General features: G+C 42.4%; 1 protein-coding gene and 1 pseudogene across 6 annotated transcripts in view; one reads left to right on the top strand and one right to left on the bottom strand.

Moving 5' to 3' along the window:
* Positions 1 to 5,294, bottom strand: part of dock11 (dedicator of cytokinesis 11) — a 106,597-nt gene extending 101,303 nt beyond the window's left edge. For all 6 annotated transcript variants that reach the window (XM_065021874.1, XM_065021875.1, XM_065021876.1 and 3 more), the window contains exon 1: positions 5,104 to 5,294. In XM_065021874.1, coding sequence (XP_064877946.1) covers positions 5,104 to 5,205 — 102 coding nt within the window. In that variant the 5' untranslated portion in view covers positions 5,206 to 5,294. The remainder of the gene's footprint in view (positions 1 to 5,103) is intronic.
* Positions 5,295 to 5,340: 46 nt separating this feature from the next.
* Positions 5,341 to 10,513, top strand: LOC115133498 (uncharacterized; annotated as a pseudogene).
* The last annotated feature ends 11,775 nt before the right edge of the window (positions 10,514 to 22,288 follow it).

The raw sequence follows: 22,288 nt of genomic DNA, 5'->3' as shown, positions 1-22,288 counted from the left end.
AGTCAGCCAAGGAGAAGCAACTAGGAAACATCAATAATTATTCATTCTAACAATAGTGCAAGGCTCAGCAGAAGTAGGTGAAAATATGACATAGGGTAAGCCTGGCTTGAATACAATGTAATCTGCTCTATGTAAGGTAATAGACTCCTGGGCCTGAGGGCAGTTTCATGCAGCCCAGAATGTGGTAGAGCTCTATCCATATTAGAGGAGACTGTTCTGCAGTGACCACTGAACAGTGGCCAAGGACATTGGAAAAGACTCAAGGGAGAGAGAGACACAGTCAGATAAAATGTCAGAGAACCACCAGGCCCCTCTCTAGGACTCCCGGCTCTCTAGGACTCCCTGCCACAGTTCAGCTGTAAGTGTGTCCCACCTGGCCCACCTGGCACATGTAACAGAGAGTATGCTGTACAAAAATAGAACGTTTTGGCCATAATGACCATCGTTATGTTTGGAGGAAAAAGGGGAGGCTTGCAAGCCAAAGAACACCCTCCCAACCGTAAAGCACAGGGGTGGCAGCATCATGTTGTGGGGGTGCATTGCTGCAGGAGGGACTGGTGCACTTCACAAAATAAATGGCATCATCAGGTAGGACAATTATGTGGATATGTTGAAACAACATCTCAAGACATCACTCAGGAAGTTAAAGCTTGGTCGCAAATGGTTCTTCCAAATGGACAATGACCCCAAGCATACTTCCAAAGTTGTGGCAAAATGGCTTAAGGACAACAAAGTCAAGGTATTGGAGTGGCCATCACAAAGCCCTGCCCTCAATCCTATAGCACATTTGTGGGCAGAACTGAAAAAGCGTGTGTGAGCAAGGAGGCCTACAAACCTAACTCAGTTACACCAGCTCTGTCAGGAGGAATGGGCCAAAATTCACCCAATTTATTCTGGGAAGCTTGTGGAATGCTACCCAAAACGTTTGACCCAAGTTAAGCAATTTAAAGGCAATGCTACCAAATACTAATTGAGTGTATGTTAACCTGAGGTAGACCGATTAATCGTAATGGCCGGATAATTAGGGCCGATTTCAAGTTTTCATAACAATAAGAAATCGGTATTTTTGGGCGCCGAATTTTTAAATTTTTATATATTTTTTTACACCTTTATTTAATCTTTAATTAACTAGGCAAGTCCGTTAAGAACACATTCTTATTTTCAATGACGGCCTAGGAACGGTGGGTTAACTGCCTTGTTCAGGGGCAGATTTTCACCTTGTCAGCTCGGGGGATCCAATCTTGCAACCTTACAGTTAACTAGTTCAATGCAATAACGACCTGCCTCTCTCTCGTTGCACTCCGCAAGGAGACTGCCTGTTACGCGAATGCAGTAAGCCAAGTTAAGTTGCTTGCTAGCATTAAACTTATCTTATAAAAAACAATCAATCATAATCACTAGTTAACTACACATGGTTGATGATATTACTAGCTATTATCTAGCGTGTCCTGCGTTGCATATAATCTGACTGAGCATACAAGCATACAAGTATCTAAGTATCTGACTGAGTGGTGGTAGGCAGAAGCAGGCGCGTAAACATTCATTCAAACAGCACTTTCGGGTGTTTTGCCAGCAGCTCTTCTCTTCGTTGTGCGTCAAGCATTGCGCTGTTTATGACTTCAAGCCTATCAACTCCCGAGATGAGGCTGGTGTAACCGAAGTGAAATGGCTAGCTAGTTAGCGCGCGCTAATAGCATTCCAAAAGGCACTCGCTCTGAGCCTTCTAGTAGTTGTTCCCCTTGCTCTGCTTGAGTAACGCTGCTTCGATGGTGGCTGTTGTCGTTGTGTTGCTGGTTCGAGCCCAGGGAGGAGCGAGGAGAGGGACGGAAGCTGTACTGTTACACTGGCAATACTAAAGTGCCTATAAGAACATCCAATAGTCAAAGGTTAATGAAATACTAATGGTATAGAGGGAAATAGTCCTATAATTCCTATAAAAACTACAACCTAAAACTTCTTACCTGGGAATATTGAAGACTCATGTTAAAAGGAACCACCAGCTTTCATATGTTCTCATGTTCTGAGTAAGGAACTGAAACGTTAGCTTTCTTACATAGCACATATTGTACTTTTACTTTCTTCTACAACACTTTGTTTTTGTATTATTTAAACCAAATTGAACATGTTTCATTATTTACTTGAGGCTAAATTGATTTTATTTATGTATTATATTAAGTTAAAATAAGTGTTCATTCAGTGTTGTTGTAATTGTCATTATTACAAAAAAATAAAAAATAAAAATCGACCGATTAATCGGTATCTCCTCTTTTCTTTCTTAAAATAAAGTGGTGATCCTAACTGACCTAAGACAGGGAATTTTTACTAGGATTAAATGTTAGGAATTGTGAAAATCTTAGTTTAAATGTATTTGGCTAAGGTGTATGTAAACTTCCAACTTCAACTGTACATGGTAAACAACATAATCGCTCGGCCTTACAATCAGCTACTGTAGGTAGGTTCTGCTGCCTGCTTAATGCATTACTTCTAGCAGCTCAGAGGAGAGCAGCAGCTTCCTGTCATGTGCAACAGGTTGGGCAGCAGTGGAACCACAGGACCAGAAGATACAGTTCCATTGCGACAGTTCGTGTGTGAGAGAGAGAGAGAGAGAGAGAGCGAAGAGATAGAGAGGGAGAGAGAAGGGGGAGAGAGAGAGAAAGCGAAGAGATAGAGAGAGAAGGTGGGCGAGAGAGAGTCATAGGAGAGATAGAGAGAGAGAGGAAAAGAGAGAGGGAGAGAAAGAGAGAGAGTTCTGGCTCAACTCCTTTAGAGAAGAACAGCCTGGGAGAGAAAGAAAACGAAAGAGCAAGAAAGGAGGAAGAAGGGGTTAGTTCTGGTTGGGGCGTAGCCGCCTGCCTGCTACATTCACCCATATATAGTCACTTTCTCATCTCTTTATGGGACTTTACTGTACGTCACACCGGTTTTTCAACTCAGCAATCAATCTGGCCCCGGACACTCCAAACACCATCACTGGCTTTGGCTATAATGTTAGCGAGAGAAGTACTTTTCCAGATTGCTGTGCGTCTTATACAGTTCAGTGGAAAGACAGAGAAGTCTATCTCTAGCAGATGGGCTTTACTACTGGCGTTTATGTGTACGTAAGGATGTGCACGCAAGCACCAACACACACACACATGCACCAACAGTTCCAATGTCCTCCCCCTGACCCCAGTAAGTACTACAGTCTGTGTGTTTACTGAGAACACAGACTTCCCATGTTCCACAACCCTTGACCTGACTTGATTTGAGTAAATACACAATCTTATATGTATATCATTCCTCTAGACAAGATCTAAACAACACCTCTTGAGACTCTTCAGGAGCTTCCTTATGATCTAAGCGACCCTAGTCGATTACAGTATGTTCAGTATGTTCATTTCAGCTGACATTCAAAACGTCTCAATGTCTTATGAGCTGAAACTACGTTAAGGCTTTTAATTGAGCTTTCAGATCACAGAGAATGGAGCCCAGAACAAAGTAAATACCTACCCCTCCAATTGAATGTAGGAAAGGTCATTTCTAGACACACTAACTAAGAGATACAGGAATATGGAAAGAGCAGAAAACTGTTAATTCCAGGAAGGAGAATAAGACAAGCAGCCCCATTGACATAAGTGACACACACACAGACACACACACACACACAGACACACACACACACACACACACACACACACACACACACACACACACACAGGAAGCATGGTTGGAGCATGCCTCCAGGGAATCCCCATGTGAGAATGCCTGCTCCGTGACCTCCACAAAACAGGGCTTGTTCTTCATTACCACGGCGACCATTACCCTGAGGATCATCCGCTCAACCAGACACAACACACTTCGGAACCTGTGTTGCCCTGCACACGTCAGTCAGCGTCATACCTCATCACAAGATTACTATGCCTGATTGACTTCACTTGAGTGGAGATATTTGTGAATAAAAAGATCTGGCCTAAGAGATCTGCAAAAGTCCACTGAATGTTTTCTTGGCTGGGATTTTCAATTGGTTGCATCATATGAGAAAGAGAGAAAAGTCTAGCGAATCAGATGACATTGACAGTGTGGGAGAGTTTATCGTGGAGAACTATCATGATGACAAATCAAGAGGGCATGAGGTCAAACAACCCTAGAGGTCATGTACACACACACACACACACACACACCACAGAGGACCAAAAGGAGCCCTGTGTGAGTGATTAAATCTCAGTGCCTCATCAGCATTAAATGCAATTTATCTCAAGCCATACCCTGCATCATCAAAGGGTTTCAGGCCAATACTACACACAGTCCAACTGTAACACAAACCCCGACCAGTGCACAAATCATGATCCATGATAAAGCACTTACTATTGTCCTTTCAACAAAGAAAAAGGAAATGCTTCTATAGAGACTGAACTCTTACTGTAGGCCTAGCTATAATCAAAGACCACCAGGATCAATAATGATACTTTACATGCCTGGAACATCAAATATTCAATACTGGGGAAAAAAAGGACCAGGCTACACGACAGGGAATAGGGATAGCTAGGCAAACCATGCAGTCTAGCTGCACATTCAACCTCAGAACTGGCACTGCTCAATTCTCAAGCACACAAAAGCCGCCGCTGGAGCTGGAGCCAAGACCAATGGAATACCATGTGTTCTCTCTGCATGAACAATGTCACACCACTATCCACAGGGAAAAGACACACATACTGCAAATACCATACTTCCTTTATATGGACATTATCCCGTTTCAATTACGTTCATTTTCTGCTAACCGTCACTGCTTAATTACAGGCTAATTACGACGTAATACGCATGTTTAAATTGAAAGAGGTAGCTTGTATCCTAATCCAATGTAGCAAGCTCTGCTCAGTGGGTGACGTAGAGGAAATGGTGAGACGCTGACACGCGTCTTCGATAATAACTGGGGGGAAACATTTGTCTTTCGACATTCAGACATTCAAGTAACGTTATGAACTAAAAGTACACTTAGGCTTTTCCGGATTAAACAGAATAAATGGAGCGGACCCTCGGGCTATGGTTTCGTGAGTGGGTTTGGACAGCAAGGTAGGCTACCGTTAGCTAGCCAAAGAAGAGATTATTAGCCATCATCATACTAACCACAATCACCGATGTCCTCACAGCCTCGGAGACGCTTTGCCTGAGTTCCGCCGCAGTTCCTGGTTTACTCAACCTTTTGGTAAATTTCCGTACCTCCGACATAACTATCTTTCTCGTGAAAACCTCCACCTAAATCCCGGTATAACTGAGGGCATGCCACGGAGCTCAAGCAGCTGCAGACAGTTGTGACAGATGCGGATGGACCAGGCAGGCAGCGTTGTCGTAGTGAGGCGGGGCTGGAGCGAGTGAAGAGGACAGAACAGGATTCTCGAGTATCTCGCGCGCCTCCTGCCTGTTCCCTCTCATACCGTAGGGGATCAAGTACACGCCTCAAATACCTGACCGAACACTGTTACAAATAGTAACCTACAAATTGCATGAAGACCTGTAATAATTTTCCTGGGATAAATTCAAAGAACAGTTGATTTATTTATTTTTATGTTTTGTCTCCTATGAATTGGAGATTATCAGTATTTTGGGTAGATTATAGGTGTGAATTCTTATTAGATGGTTTGGTTGTTTAGCAACAAACTATAGGGCAAAACAGATGGAGTTGGTTTAGGTTGTTGACAACATGTAATCTATATTTCACTTGTTCTCTCTTACAGCACATTTTTGCCATATTTGACATGAAACCAGTCAAAACACCTCAAAATAAGACATGGTATCAAGAACAAGATGCAACTAACTTCAATTAGCGATTTACGATTCCCCACATGGCAGTTTCTTGTCATTGTTGCTATCTTTCCGTCCAGAATCACAACAACACACAAACTGCTGCCCCATTAAAGCCTGCGCATCGATTTCGTGACGCTGTCAGCAATACCTATCCAAAGGTGAAATATGAGAGAATGCCGCGCTCTAGTGGACAATGATGAGAACCACAGCTGGTCAGTTCAAATTCTGTAGGGATTTGAACAATTTCTATTTTCTATTTCATACCCCCAAATTATAAATAAAAAAGTTACGTTGATTTGCACTCATAAATTTAAAATTAAGAGTCAATGTTTATATGTAATATAATGATGATAATAATGATGATGATACAATTGTCATAAGGGGCCAAACCACATGTCTTACTCTCCAGTAAACAGATTAGATTCCAGAACACAGGGCCTGTTGTTCTGAGTTAGCCTGCGTCAGATTAGCCACCATTAAAGTCAAGGAAACCAATACACAAACAGTTTGTTTCTGGATAAAATTATTCAGAGAAGTTTGTGAGCCACAAACAGTGGTGTGAATTACCTCAGTAAAAATACTTTAAAGTACCTCTTAAGTAGTTTTTCTGGGTATCTGTACTTTACTTTACTACTCATATTTTTGACAACTTTTACTTTTACTTCAGTACAGTACTAAAGAAAATGATGTACTTTTTACTCCATACATTTTCACGGATACCCAAAAGTACTTGTTACATTTTGAATGCTTAGCAGGACAGGAAAATTCACGCACTTATTCTACTGCCTCTGATCTGGCGGACTCACTAAACACACATGCGTCGTTTGTAAATTATGTCTCAGTGTTGGAGTGTGCCCTTGGCTATCCATACATTACAATAACACGAAAAAGGTGCTGTCTGGTTTGCTTATTATAAGGAATTTTAAATGATTTATACTTCTACTTTTAACTATATTTTAGCAATAACATTTACTTTTGATACTTAAATATATTTAAAACCAAATACTTTTAGACTTTTACTCAAGTAGTATTTTACTGGGTGACTTTCTCTTTTACTTGAGTCATTTTCTATTAAGGTATCTTTACTTTTACTCGAGTATGACAATTGTGTACCTTTTCCACCACTTGCCACAACCAAATTCCATTCCATCAAGCCTTGTCATCATCCATCTATTTAAATCTGTGGGCTGACTTTGATAGATAATGAATCTTACTCGGGGTATAGTGGGTTCCTTCCCACCCAAACCTTGTATTTGAAAAAAAAGTGCCCTCTACAGCCACTGGGCAACAAGCAGTGAAGTGTGGGTAAGTTATGAGATCTTTCACTAATCAAGAGGTCATGGGTATTCTCCCTATTTGTTTGATCTAGGCACACTTTTAGATAGGGTTAACTCATATTATGTCATAGCCACATATGTGTTTATTAGCCACCTAGGGGCCTAGGATGAAAACCAAGAGCATGCTGGATATGCCGTTGTTATGCTATGGTGGGTAAATTCCCATTGAGGGTTAGTTCAACCTCTGCTGGACAAAGTAGTATCTGAGGTACTAGCTGTAGAAAGCGGAATGAGACTCTTCTCTGTTTCCTGTCCAAACATAAAAACAGATGTTTTGAACTGATTTTTGATTAACAAATTTCAGTAAAGGTTTCATTTCTCAAAAAAAAAGAAGCAGCCGTATCAAGCCAATATTTTATTGGCAGAATCCAGTAACTCTGACTTACTTACAATGTCTTCTTTAAACGTTTTTAAACTATGGTAAGCCAGAGGACACACTTGTAAGATGGTAGTCAGCCAATAAAATCTCTCATTTCAGTGTTCCCTCCCACTGTATGATGGCTACATGTAAAGTGTCATCATATATAAGGTGCCCCACTGTCAGACCCACACACTATGCAGTGCAGAAGTGACTTATGTAAAAATGATGGTCAGACACTTATTTTTGTTTTACATCAACTTGGGTAAGTGTAAGACGTTTTAATTGAGTTCCTTTTTTAATCATTTGAAGTATGTCGTTTTAATAGAAATGGTTTATCCATGTCTTTGTCTTTGATCCATTTTGTTTGTTTGCTTTGACAGTTTGTGCTTTTACCAAACCAAACGTAATCCAACCAACCCCTGTGATGGTTGCTAAGCTGGGAGGCACTGTGACTCTCACTTGCTTTCGTCCAAATATGTCAGTGACCAGTTTTGATTGGTTCAAGCAGAGTGTTGGACAGAAACCCCTTCACATGGCGTCATCACCATATATTGGCCGAGATAGTTTTTATTCCAACAATTTTATCAAGGACTTTACTGAGACCAAGCGTTTGGGTGTGAGGAGAGGACTCTACACCTGTAACCTGACCATTTCCAAGGCACAGCCAGGGGACTCAGCTACATACTATTGTTCCACTAGAGTCATCTATGAGCTCACTATTGGAGAGGGAACTGTTTTAATTGTCAAAGGTAGCTAAACATTTGTTTTTTCAATTTCAAAATGTTCAGTGGTGTAAAGTACCTAAGTATAAATACTTTAAAGTTTTTTTGGGGGGTATCTGTACTTTACTTTACCATTTATATTTTTTGACAACTTTTACTTTTACTCCACTACATTCCTAAAGAAAATATCTACTTTTTACTCCCATAAATTTTCCCTGACACCCAAAAGTACTCATACATTTCAAATGCTCAGGCAGGACAGCAATATGGTCCAATTGACGCACATACATTTATCAATATAACGCATTGTCATCTCTACTGCCTCTGATATGGCGGACTCACGAAACACATATACCGTGTTTGTGTAAATTATGTCTTGAGTGTTGGAGTGTGAGAGTGTGCCGTCTAGTTTGCATAATAGAAGGAATTTGATGTATAGCATTCACTTGACATTTGAGCACTTTCCCCTCAACTGTACTTAAGTACATTTAAAACCAGATACTTTTAGACTTTTACTCAAGTATTATTTTACTAGGTGACTTTCACGTTTACTTGAGAAATTTCTATTAAGGCATCATTACTTTTACTCAAGTATGACATTGAGGACTTCTTCCACCATTGCAAATTTTGTGGCTCTGTATGTTGACATGTTGATGTTCGTACAACTGTTTATTCAAATGCTACTGATGAATACATGGCTGTAATATTTTTCACCCAAACACCTTCAGACTCAGAGTCCAACAGCATGTCTGTACTCCAGCAGCCTGTGTCTGAGTCAGTCCAGCCAGGAGACTCTGTGACTCTGAACTGTACAATACACACTGAGACCTGTGCAGGAGAACACAGTGTCCTTTGGTTCAGACATGGCTCAGGAGAATCCCGTCCAGGAATCATTTACACCCATGGAAACAGGAGTGATCAGTGTGAGAAGAGCACTAAGGCTGGATCTCCTACACAGAGCTGTGTCTACAACCTCCCCAAGAGGAACCTCAGCCTCTCTGATGCTGGGACTTACTACTGTGCTGTGGCCTCATGTGGGGAGATACTGTTTGGAGACGGGACCAAGCTGGAACTTCAAGGTAAATCCCATTTAATCTGTACCTTGCCACAGCAATACTGTATATTCATGCAAACAACCTACCTCAAAGCGATCCCATACATCTGCCTCAACAAGCAATACAATATCACCATCAGCTTTTGATTACATACTGTTTGATGATCTTCCTAAGTGCCCATGAATACAATATGAATTTACTGATACCCTTTCCACAGTTCCTGAGCATCATCTCTCCATTTCATCTGACTCCTACTGTTCTGTCATTGGTCGTCTCCAACATCGTTCTGGGGATAGTGACCCTTCTACTTGTCTGGGCGCTGTGCAAGACTCTGAACAGAGATAGCAGAGGTATTACTTTATAATAATGTATCCAATGTATGTAATGTTATAGCTGATGTATCTAAAGGTTCATGCATCTCTATGCAATGTACATGAGGTTAAAAAGAGTTAGAATGTCGTAAAAAATTATAGCTGCCCTTCCTCTATTTCAATCTCTTTGAAGGGAGGACTGATGTCCCAACGTCCCAGGGCAATCAGGTAAAATTGTCAACATTTATAAATAGAGTATATTTTCAGTTTTTACAAGAATCTGCAATTACATTTTCCTTACAGCTAGTATTCACCTTATTTGTGATTTTTATGTTATAAACATTTCTTGCAAGTAATATGTCAGTGTACTAGATGTAATTTTTCCATGGAACTTCTGTCTCTGTTCCACTGACTGTCAGGTCATTGTAGTGGGTGTACAGTCTGAACAGTCATGTCTTTTGTAGAGTGTTGTAGAGGAGAATAGAAACATTATATAGTAGTTCATGCTGTCATCATAATGTATTTTATCATGGCTCCACCCCCCTCAGAATCAAGACAGTGACATGTTGAACTACGCAGCTGTCAGTTTCACCCCCAAGAAGAAGTCCTCTTCTAGAACAGCAAGAAAGAAGACCAGCAGAGAGGATGCAGTGTACTCTGATGTCAGATACCTTCAGCAGCAGTGAAATATATCACCACTGTCACAAAGACTCCAAGAAGAACCATTTTACTATTTGTAGCATAATTGAACTGCTTTTAGTAACTGAAATTAGTTACAATGTAAGAAAGAAAATGTAATTTTAACATTGTCTAGATTTATGTAATCCTGTAATGCCTTAAATAGACATATCTTTTGACAGTTTGAAAGAAATAATCTGATAGAGAATCCCATTTTTGCTCTATGACTGTGTGCTTTTAACATAATAAACCATTAATTTATACACTCCGTTCATCTCTATTCTCTGTCTACAGAACATCTCTGCCACCACATATACAAATATACAAAATGATTAAAAGGAATAGCAGTTTAGCTGAATATGTGTCAGGCTCCAACACATCATGAGAAATTGAGTAACACCAACACACATCTATTTCTTATCACAGAAGAAGTGTTTTTTTATTTAACTGTTATTTAACCAAGTTTAGAGTTGCTGAGATACAAATACATTTTTCAGGAGAGACCATGAGAATCACTCTGACTCCACATACCGCACAGATAAACATGTATATGATTTACAATAAATGCTCTCTTTGTAAGAAGTGCAGTGTGGGTTTACACACCTACCAGGCAGTAGCGGTGTGTGGGTACAATCACCGGGAAAGCCAAGCCATTTCACAACCTATGTTTTGTGATAATTGCGTTATTTGATCTATAACCTGATAATTCATGTCTTGCGACCATGATATAAAGGTTGAGATAATAAGAAGAATAAATGCAACATCACCTTTGTTTTATCACAATACCGGATAGCAGCCTCTGTCCAGTGAAGTCCACACAGAGAGTTACCTCAAGTCGCACAGAAAACAGAAGATGCCTCCACTATTCCAGCACCATTTCAACTTCAACATTTCAACTTGATCAAACCACCTCTGCTTAGTCTCAGTGACAACTAAAAGATACCAAAAACGATTTAGTCCAATGAACGTAAGCTACATTAAATATGATGTGGCTGTCCATGGTTCTGATTTCCGTGTGTGTGCGTGCGCATGTGCGTGTCTGTGCAAGTAGAAAAACATGTTGACTAACCTTACTTGTAGAGAAACGCCATCCTCCTCTCTTTCATGTTGACAAAACGGTCTATCACTCTGTCATACACGCTGTAATATTTTGTTGTCCTACTGAATGTTACCTGGCTAAATGCTTCCTTGTTAGCCTAACTTCCATTCATGGGCAACGTTAGCTTGTTAACATTAGCCTTATATATCTAGCTACATATTGAACTTCTATCCTCTCAGACCAGGGGCACAACAATGTATGAATTAATGGTTTGTTCAGAATCGCTGTTATAATCATTGGCCTGTACGGGGAATTAAGTAAAACCACAAGTCCAAATCCCTATCTCCATCCAAAAATGACCATTTTAGCTGGCTAGGTAGCAACAGGAGGACAACAACACAACGAGATGTAACAATTTAAGTTTTTCTGTCAATCACGTATACAAGCATGTATACGCAATAGGATTTGATAGAAGTGATGACAAATCCAAGGTTGCTTCCCTTGACACTTTATTTTGGTGTACCAGGACCACACAGAGTTGAGCCCGCTCAGTTTAGCTCAATGCTGAATGGCTCGGGATGCTTTCTCCAGCGAGATAAAATTCAGCCTCTTACGAATTGAAGGAAAATTATGAAACACAGAGAGACGAAAGATACATTTTACTAGTCAATTTAATGGGGAAGCCTGACTTTCCTTGGTACCCATGAATACACACCACTGCTACCAGTAAGGGTGTTATTTGATGTATCTCCCACCAATCAGAGAAAAAAGGTTCCTTTCTCTGTAACTGTGAGGCAAGAAGCCTACTGATCACAGTACTGCACCCCACTATTCATCTGTATGTACTATATGTGAATATCTAGACTGTCTAGTCCATTTCTCCTGTGTTTCATCAGCTATTTACTGTAAGATAACTGACACTGTCCTCTTCCTTGACTCAATTTATTGACATGGCTTTACTGTAACTCTTATGCAAATGAGGATGTGAATTGATACATTTGACACCTACATCAATTAGCCTTTACCTCATACTGATGTTGGATCGTATCATTGTGGAATATTCTGGTATAATGAATACTATTTTGGAGATGGTGTGTATTTCATGATTGAAAGTATGTAAAGAAACAGAATGTTTAGTAGCAAACTATGTTTCCGGTTTTAATTTCTAAATGTTAAAATGTTGTGTGGTTCTCTTTAGCCTATTAATCAACTCAAGTGAACGGAACCAGGCTGGACATTGAGGGTTAGACCTTGTAAGAGCTGATTATAATTAATGTATATATTTTTAAAACTATTTCCGCAAAGCATGTCGTCCTCACACAGGGCACCAAATGTAGGTACAGGTATTATACATTATATGACAGGGGTTTCTGGTCAGCAACCTGAAAAATTCCCTCCTTTTAAATATATGTATTTTTCTACTTCTCAAGAGAATCAAGCCGGATTGCTGAACTACATAACGTTTGTTCGAGTTGTAATCATTATTATCCTGATTGCAACACACATTCTCTTGTGGAGGAGAACTCTGCAAAAAAAGTCAGCAGGGTGATTAAGTTTGACTTTGTTATACTTTATTCAAAATATATGATATATGAATGCCATATATTAATGTAATGAATCAATATTATATCATGGATGAATGCCAAACGAGAAAATACAAAAATATATATGTTTTGTTTTTTAATTAGGGGTGACCATGGACACTTCATCCACAGTCCAAGTGAGTCATTTGGCCTTCTATTTTTTTCTTGACATTATACTGCTTCACATTGACAATAAAATCTTATGCATCATATGGATCGCTGGGGTTATTTAGTAATTGTGGATGACGTACGTGTCTCTCTTTCTTTATTTTAGACTCTGACAAAAATGACACTGTGCGGAGCTTCTCAATAAACAAATCAGAGTGTGGAAGAGGGAGAGAGCAGGGGTGGAGAAGATGTGTATGCTCCCAGAAAGCAATAATCATGAAATACTTCATCAGTCTTGTTTCAATATGTTAATATATCATACTGTGTCTATCAGTATTGAATAAAAAAAGGCATTTTCAATAAAGATTAATTTATTTATTGAAAGTCTAAACAGAAATATCCAAAAAGTATTACAAACGAATCTGCATCATCAACATGTGGGCATTTTACCTTGATATTGTCAACTAAGCTGACGAGCACTGAAACATTTTAACAGACAGTAAACCATGTGTTTGTAACAGCAAAAGGATTGCGAAAATTAGTCGTTGAATGAATCTATTTCCTGGTGGTGTAGATGATGAAGATGGTCAGACAGCAGAGGACAATTTCAGTTCTTATGATGGAGAGGAGGACAAGGATCCTCATATCTGCTTCAGTCGCAACTTGAATGTCCCCACCTGTAAACCTTTCCATTTTTTGGTATCATTGTATATAATATAGTATTGGCTATCCTGGACGGGATTCTCCTGAGCCATGTCTGAACCAATAGACACTGTTCTCCTGCACAGGTCTCAGTGTGTATTGTCCAGTTCAGAGCACAGTCTCCTGGCTGGACTGACTCAGACTGTCCCATTGTCACTTTGAACCAGTTGTAGTTGCCAAGGTCCCCAGTGATGAAGGATTCCAAATGAACTGTGCCTCCAAGGATGAAGGTCTTCAAACATCAGACTGAGCAAAAGTAAGAGACAAAGCTGAAAAATATAAATGTTTTGATTAATTTTTGAATTCAGAATGTTTATATTTCACCTTTATTTACCAGGTAGGCCAGTTGAGAACAAGTTCTCATTTACAACCGAGACCTGGCTAAGATAAAGCAAAGCAGTGTCACAAAAACAACAACACATAGTTACACATAATCAAACGTACAGTCAATAACACAAAAAAAAAGAAAATTGAAAAATGTATGTACAGTGTGTGCAAATGTAGAAGAGTAGGGAGGTAGGCAATAAATAGACCCTCGAGGCGAAAATAATTACAATCAAAGACCTCAATCTAGTTCATGCATGTTCAGGTACTCTGCTGAAAATTGTTACAAAGTGTGTTGTCGGAAGACATATATTTAAAACTTAAATACATAGGCATTATCCTCCGTTTCAATAGTAAGTTTGCACTATTACAGCTGACTCTAACTGCTCCAAATAACTGAGAGATGGCCAGACAGAGTTTTGTCATTGTCCTCCGTAGATTGGCTCTTTAGAAGTGGAAGGAGAGAACCATCCTACTCAGAGAATTAAACAAATAAGTAATTGTAAAACATTAAATAAAGTTATCCGTTTTAAATAAAACTATATGAAATATTTTCTTGTGACACCAAATAATTGATTAAAACACACTATTTTGCAATGAAGTTGTCAGGCATATGTGTATAGGTGGCAGGGAAGTCAGGCGCAGGAGAGTCAAACGGAGTGTAAAATGGAGTCTTTTAATAATGTCATAGTAACATGCTCCATAACACTAAACAGGAAAAGAACATAAACAAATATGGGTACGAAGACCTGTCACGCACCTATACAACAAAAACACTACACTGACAATAAACAATCTCTGACAAAGACATGAGCGGAAACAGAGGGTTAATACACAACAGGTAATGAATGGGATTGAAAACAGGTGTGTGGGAAGACAAGACAAAACCAATGGAAAATGAAAAATGGATCAACAGAGTACGCCGGAACCCCCTCGATGTCTAGAGGAGGTGGAGGAACATCACGCACTTCAGCCTCCTGGAGCGGGCCAGCCACCATCGGCCTGAGGAGAGACACATGGAACGAGGGGTTAATACGGTAATTAGTGGGCAGTTGTAACCTATAACATACTTCGTTCACTCTCCTCAGGACTTTAAACGGCCCCACAAACCGCGGACCCAGCTTCCGGCAGAGCAGGCGGAGGGGCAGGTTTCGGTTCGAGAGCCAGACCCTGTCCCCTGGTGCGAACACTGGGGCCTCACTGCGGCGACGGTCTGCGCCAATTTTCTGGCGCCTTATGGCACGCTGAAGGTGGACGTGGGCTGCCTCCCAGGTTTCCTCAGTGTGCCGAAACCAATTGTCCACCGCAGGGGCCTCGGTCTGGCTCTGATGCCAAGGAGCCAGAACCGGCTGATACTCCTTTTCAATGTGTATTAGGGTAAGGTTAGTGGAGGAGTGACGTAGCGAGTTCTGAGCCATCTCTGCCCAGGGCACGAACTTCGCCCACTCCCCCGGCCGATCCTGGCAATAAGACCGCAGAAACCTACCCACATCCTGGTTAACTCTCTCCACCTGCCCATTACTCTCGGGTGAAAACCTGAGGTAAGATTAACCGAGATCCCCAGACGCTCCATGAACGCCTTCCAGACCCTTGATGTGAACTGGGGACCCCGATCAGACACTATATCCTCAGGCACCCCATAGTGCCGGAAAACATGTGTAAATAGGGCCTCTGCAGTTTGTAAGGCCGTAGGGAGACCGGGCAAAGGGAGGAGACGACAGGACTTTGAAAACCGATCCACAACGACCAGGATCGTGGTGTAACCCTGTGAAGGTGGAAGAGCAGTCAAAATCCACCGACAGGTGCGACCACGGCCGTTGTGGAACGGGTAGAGGTTGTAGCTTACCTCTGGGCAGGTGTCTAGGAGCCTTGCACTGGGCGCACACCGAGCAGGAAGAAACATAAATTCTCACGTCCTTAACTAAAGTGGGCCACCAGTACCTCCCTTCAAGACAGCGCATCGTCCGACCTGTCCCAGGATGACCAGAGGAGGGTGACGTGTGAGCCCAATAGATCAATCGGTCGCGGACAGCAGACGGAACATACAGACGACCAGCTGGACACTCAGGGGGAGAGGGCTCTGCACGTGACGCCCGCTCAACGTCCGCGTCCAGCTCCCACACTACAGGCGCCACCAGACACGAAGCTGGGAGTATGGGAGTGGGATCCATGGATCGCTCCTCTGTGTCATACAGCCGAGACAATGCGTCTGCCTTAACGTTCTGGGAGCCTGGTCTGTAAGAAAGAGTAAACACAAAACGAGTGAAAAACATGGCCCACCTTGCCTGGCGAGGATTCAATCTCTTCGCCTGCCGGATGTACTCCAGAGTGCGGTGGTCAGTCCAGATGAGAAAAGGGTGTTTAGCCCCCTCAAGCCAATGCCTCCACACCTTCAAGGCTTCTACGACAGCTAACAGCTCTCGGTTCCCCACATCATAGTTTCGCTCCGCTGGGCTGAGCTTCTTCGAAAAGAAAGCACAGGGGCGAAGCTTCAGTGGCGTACCCGAACGCTGAGAGAGCACTGCTCCTATCCCAGCTTCGGATGCGTCCACCTCCACTATGAATGGCAAAGAGGGAACCCGGATGAGCCAGCACAGGCACCGAGGTAAACAGAGTCTTCAGGTGCTCAAAGGCCCTGTTCGCCTCAGCCGACCACCGCAAGCACACCGGGCCCCCCTTTAGCAGTGAGGTAATGGGAGCTGCCACCTGACCAAAACCCCAGATAAACCTCCGGTAGTAATTGGCAAACCCCCAAAAACGCTGCAACTCCTTTACCGTGGTTGGAGTCTGCCAATTACGCACGGCTGTAATGCGGTCGCTCTCCATCTCCACTCCTGAAGTGGAAATCCGATGCCCTAGGAAGGAGATGGATTGTTGGAAGAACAAGCATTTCTCAGCCTTGACATATAGATCATGCTCCAACAGGCGACCAAGCACCCTGCGCACCAGAGACACATGCTCAGCGCATGTAGCAGAGTATATCAGAATATCATCGATATACACCACTACACCCTGCCCGTGCAAGTCCCTGAAGATCTCATCTACAAATGATTGGAAAACTGATGGAGCATTCATCAACCCATATGGCATGACAAGGTACTCATAATGACCTGAGGTGGTGCTAAATGCAGTCTTCCACTCATCACCCTTCCGAATACGCACCAGATTGTACGCACTCCTGAGATCCAATTTTGTGAAAAAACGTGCCCCGTGCATTAACTCAATAACCGTATTAAATCAGAGGTAGCGGGTAACTATATTTCACTGTGATTTTATTCAGACCTCGATAATCAATGCACGGGCGTAAACCGCCATCCTTTTTTTTTACAAAAAAGAAACTCGAAGAGACGGGTGAAATGGATGGCTGAATGAACCCCTGATGCAGAGATTCAGAGACATATGTCTCCATAGCCTCCGTCTCCGCTTGCGACAGGGGATACACGTGACTCTTGGGATATGCAGCGAGTGTCATGTATTGTCATGTTATGTCTTGTTCCTGTTCTTTCTCTTCACTCCGTTTCCCCCTGCTGGTCGTATTAGGTTACCTTCTCTTCCTTTCCTTCCCCCAGCTGTTCCTCATCTTCTCTAACTACCTCGTTCACCCTTTTCCCACCTGTTCCCTTTTTTCCCTCTGATTAGTTCTCTATTTCTCTCTCTGTTCCTGCTTCTGTCTTTGTCAGATTCTCGTTTGAGTTTCTCATGCCAGAACCAAACTATCGTCTCGTTTGCTTCACCCTTGTCTCGTCCTGTCGGAATCTGCCTGTTCTTCTGATGCTACGTGTGATCAGGTACCTCTGTCCTCTACAACCCGCGCCTACCCAGGGAGACCAGCAGTCTGTCGCCGCTAACCCAGCTATTCTCCTCTGCTGCTAAGAAGGGGACTCTTCAGTAATACCAGAAGGACTTTATGATTTATTTGTAGCCCTCTCTGCGGGTTGTCTATTTTGCCATTCAATACATCTGAAGAGGATCTATGTCTTCCCTGTGTTTTGACATTTAAAGGACTCTGTTTCTGTTAAACCGCTTTTGGGTCCTCACTCACCTGCATAACAGGGAGAGCCAAATCGGCATATTCGGGGGGAATGCGCACGGTGGAGACCTGGTCTGGACTTTCCACCGTAGTAGCACCAACGGAAACCACTAAACACCTACCTGAGCATTCTCGCGACCACCCCGTGAGAGCCCTCTGTGGCCAAGAAACAGTGGGGTTATGGCAAGCTAACCAGGGTAGGCCTAGCACCACAGAATACGCAGGAGAATCAATAAGGAAAAGACTAATCTTCTCCTTGTGACCCTCCCGCGTTATCATACACAAAGGTGCGGTTACCTCCCTGATAAACCCTGACCCTAATGGTCGACTATCTAAGGCATGAATAGGGAAAGGCATATCCACAGGAACAATAGGGATCCCTAAACTATAAGCTAGACTTTTATTAATGAAATTCCCAGCCGCACCTGAATCTACTAGCGTCTTATACTGGGAATGCAGTGAAAAATCAGGAAAAGAGACAGAGACAAACATTAGTGCAGCAGAGGGCTCTGGATGAGAATGGTGCCTACTCACCTGGGGTGATGCCAGAATGCCCTGCCTGCCTTCTCTATTCCCAGAGGAACCAACCCGGCACTGACCAGCAGTGTGCCCTCTGCGACCATGAATGGTGCTCGAGCGGGAACCCCCTCCGGTCTCCCTGCGCACCATCCCTCCCAATTCCATAGGTTCTGGAGAGAGGGTGCGAGAGGATGGAACAACCAGACCCCGATCTAGACGTCCACGAGTAGCCAGCATGTTGTCCAGCTTGATGGACATGTCCACCAGCTGGTCGAAGGTAAGGGTGGTGTCTCTACAGGCCAGCTCCCGACGGACATCCTCGCGTAGACTACAACGGTAATGGTCGATCAGGGCCCTGTCGCTCCATCCAGCGCCGGCAGCCAAGGTCCTAAACTCCAAAGCAAACTCCTGTGCACTCCTCGTCTCCTGCCTCAGATGATAGAGGAGCTCCCCCGCTGCTTTGCCTTCAGGTGGATGATCGAATACTATCCGGAATTGGTGGGTGAACTCCTCAAAATGGTCCAACGCAGCATCCTCCCTTCTACACACAGTGCTGGCCCATTCCAGGGCTTTCCCGGTGAGGCATGAGACGAGGGCGTAACTCTTCTCACGGTCAGATGGTACTGGGGAGGCCGTGGCTAGATATAAATTCAGCTTAAGGAGGAAACCCTGGCAGCCGGCAGTATCTCCGTTGTATCCCGTGGGTAGGGATAAATGGATCTTCGATTCCGGAGAGGAAAAAACGTTCAAGGGAGATTGTGGTGGTGGTGGCGCTGGGGAAACTCCCTGTCTCTCCCAGCGATCCATATTCTGGACAATGCGATCCATGATGGAGCTTATACAGTCAAGCTCCCTCGCTTGTTCCTGAACGCGTTCCTCCAGCTCCATGAGCATAGTGTCCTCTCCTGCTGACTTCATATTGTTGGTCAGAGATTCTGTCAGGCATATGTGTATAGGTGGCAGGGAAGTCAGGCGCAGGAGAGTCAAACGGAGTGTAAAATGGAGTCTTTTAATAATGTCATAGTAACATGCTCCATAACACTAACCAGGAAAAGAACATAAACAAATATGGGTACGAAGACCCGTCGCGCACCTATACAACAACAACACTACACTGACAAATAAACAATCTCTGACAAAGATATGAGCGGAAACAGAGGGTTAAATACACAACAGGTAATGAATGGGATTGAAAACAGGTGTGTGGGAAGACAAGACAAAACCAATGGAAAATGAAAAATGGATCAATGATGGCTAGAAGACCGGTGACGTCGAACGCCGAGCACCGCCCGAACAAGGAGAGGCAACGACTTCGGCAGAAGTCGTGACAGAAGTTCTACAGTAGTTTCAGCAGCACTCTGTCAGGCAGAACTATTGTGTAGCTGCAGGACTGCTTGCTTCTCTCTTCTTCTGGGAACATTGACTTGAATACAAAACCTTGGAGGCTCATGGTTCTCACCCCCTTCCATAGACTTACAAAGTAATTACGACAACAAAAGAGAGAGAGAGAGAGCTAGCTATATTTCGAAGTATATATTTTGTTCACTTTCACTTAGTTAGCATCGAATGCAGCTACCAAGTTTATCCTACTCAAACACCCGGCTCAAATGGAGAGGGATGCTATGTTAGTTACCTGACTATGGTTATCCAACACGGGAAGTCTTCCAGTCAAGGTTTTACCACCTGGGCCCACCATTGTAACAGCTAAACTGCTTGCAACTGAGTGTACACACTGTACTACATTTTTATAGCGCATTAACGGGTTTATTCTAGTAGTTATGTTGACTATGAAGTTAGATGATATGGTGACAACGATGTAGGCTGTGTGCAGAGGTTAGCGGTCATGATATGAAGGTTTGGCTTGGAGAGATTTTTTCTCCTGGTCACAGACAGCTGATGTGTTGTGCACTGATGTCCACAAGTAAAGGGAAAAGGTGAGAGGAGGAGAGTAATTAATTAATTATATATACAACAAGGTGTTTGTACGTGGCTGCAATGAAAGTTAACTATGTTTGCGTGCGATCATGGGTGTATTGATTGCGCTTATTCTGTTGGAAAACGTTCCTAAACGGAAGCAAACTAAACTAAACGGGGATAAACATACCTGAATTTGTCCAATAAAACCTCTCGTTTGCAACTATTGGACTAATCATTACTAGATGCAGGCAAGAGTGTGCAAGACGGTATTAAATGTGTCACTGTTTGTCACCTTGATTACAAAATATTCTCTCGACCTGTGCACCTACGTTGTAAACTTTCATTCATAGGCTAGGTTGTAGCAACCTCATGATGGGTACAGGGAACATTTGAGTATCATGTAGTAACCTAAACCTATCAATGTTTCATTGAGCTGGGTGAATGGAATATGAATGTTGTAATAGAAATAAGGCCATGTTCATAATAAAACATTATCATCCGCCCTTAAACGGCACCGACTGCCACTGGTATATACTAGTCATTCTGTCTGTTAGAGGCAGGGGATTGGCTGTCTTAAAACCTGTTACGGCTAGACGTTCCGCTAGTGGAACGTTTCGACACATCCAGTGAAATTGCAGAGTGCGAAATTCAAATTAAATGATTAGAAATATTTAACTTTCATAAAATCACAAGTGCAATACACCAAAATAAAGCTTAACTTCTTGTTAATCCAGCCACTGTGTCAGTTTTCAAAAAGGCTTCACGGCAAAAGCAAACCATGCGATTATCTGAGGACAGCACCCACCATAAAAACACATGAAAATCATATTTCAGCCAAGCAGGTGCGACAGTAAAGTCAGAAATAACAATAGAATTCATGCCTTACCTTTGAAGATATTCTTCTGTTGGCACTCCAATATGTCCCAGAAACATCACAAATGGTCCTTTTGTTCGATAAACTCCTTTTTTATATCCCCAAAATGTCAATTTATTTGGCGCGTTTGATTCAGAGAAACTGGTTCCAACTCGCCCAACATCACAACAAAAGTTCTAATAAGTTACCTGTAAACTTTGTCCAAACATTTCAAACAACTTTCATAATCCATCCTTAGGTATCCTAAAACATAAATAATCGATCAAATTTAAGATGGAATATACTGTGTTCAATAGCGGATAAAATCAAAGTGGAGCGAGCTACAGGTCGCTCGCCCCAAATAAAAGAGTCCACTTGGCTTGACTCTCATTCTGAATAGCCGTACTTCTTCATTTCTCAAAGGAAAAACATCAACCAATTTCTAAAGACTGTTGACATCTAGTGGAAGCTATAGGAACTGCAACCAGGTGCCTCAAATCTAGTTCCTCATAGAAAACACAGTCAACTCGTGGATGGTTTGTCCTCGGGGTTTCGCCTGCCAAATAAGTTCTGTTATACTCACAGACATTATTTTAACAGTTTTAGAACCTTTAGAGTGTTTTCCATCCAAATCGACCAATTATATCCTAGCATATCCTAGCTTCTGGGCCTGAGCAGCAGGCAGTTTACTTTGGGCACGCTTTTCATCCGGATGTGAAAATACCGCCCCCTTTCCCAAAGAGGTTTTAAATGGCTGGAATGATAGTCCCCAGGGCTGATTGGCTGTTCTGAGACCAGCAGAGAGAAGGAAGAGGACACCTACTGTATCATCAGTCCTGCTTCGAACAGTGAACTCTGAAGTGAATAAAGTCCTGAATAATCAGATGATGATTAACTTTCTTATATGTTTGAGATTTTTACACTATATCTAAACTATTTTATACATTAATGAACAATCTTTTCAAGTT

This window comes from Oncorhynchus nerka, linkage group LG8 (assembly GCF_034236695.1).
Source record: "Oncorhynchus nerka isolate Pitt River linkage group LG8, Oner_Uvic_2.0, whole genome shotgun sequence".
In the NCBI taxonomy this organism is placed as follows: Eukaryota; Metazoa; Chordata; class Actinopteri; order Salmoniformes; family Salmonidae; genus Oncorhynchus; species Oncorhynchus nerka.
Note: the sequence above shows the minus strand (reverse complement) of the source record. Positions and strands in the feature narration are given on the sequence as shown.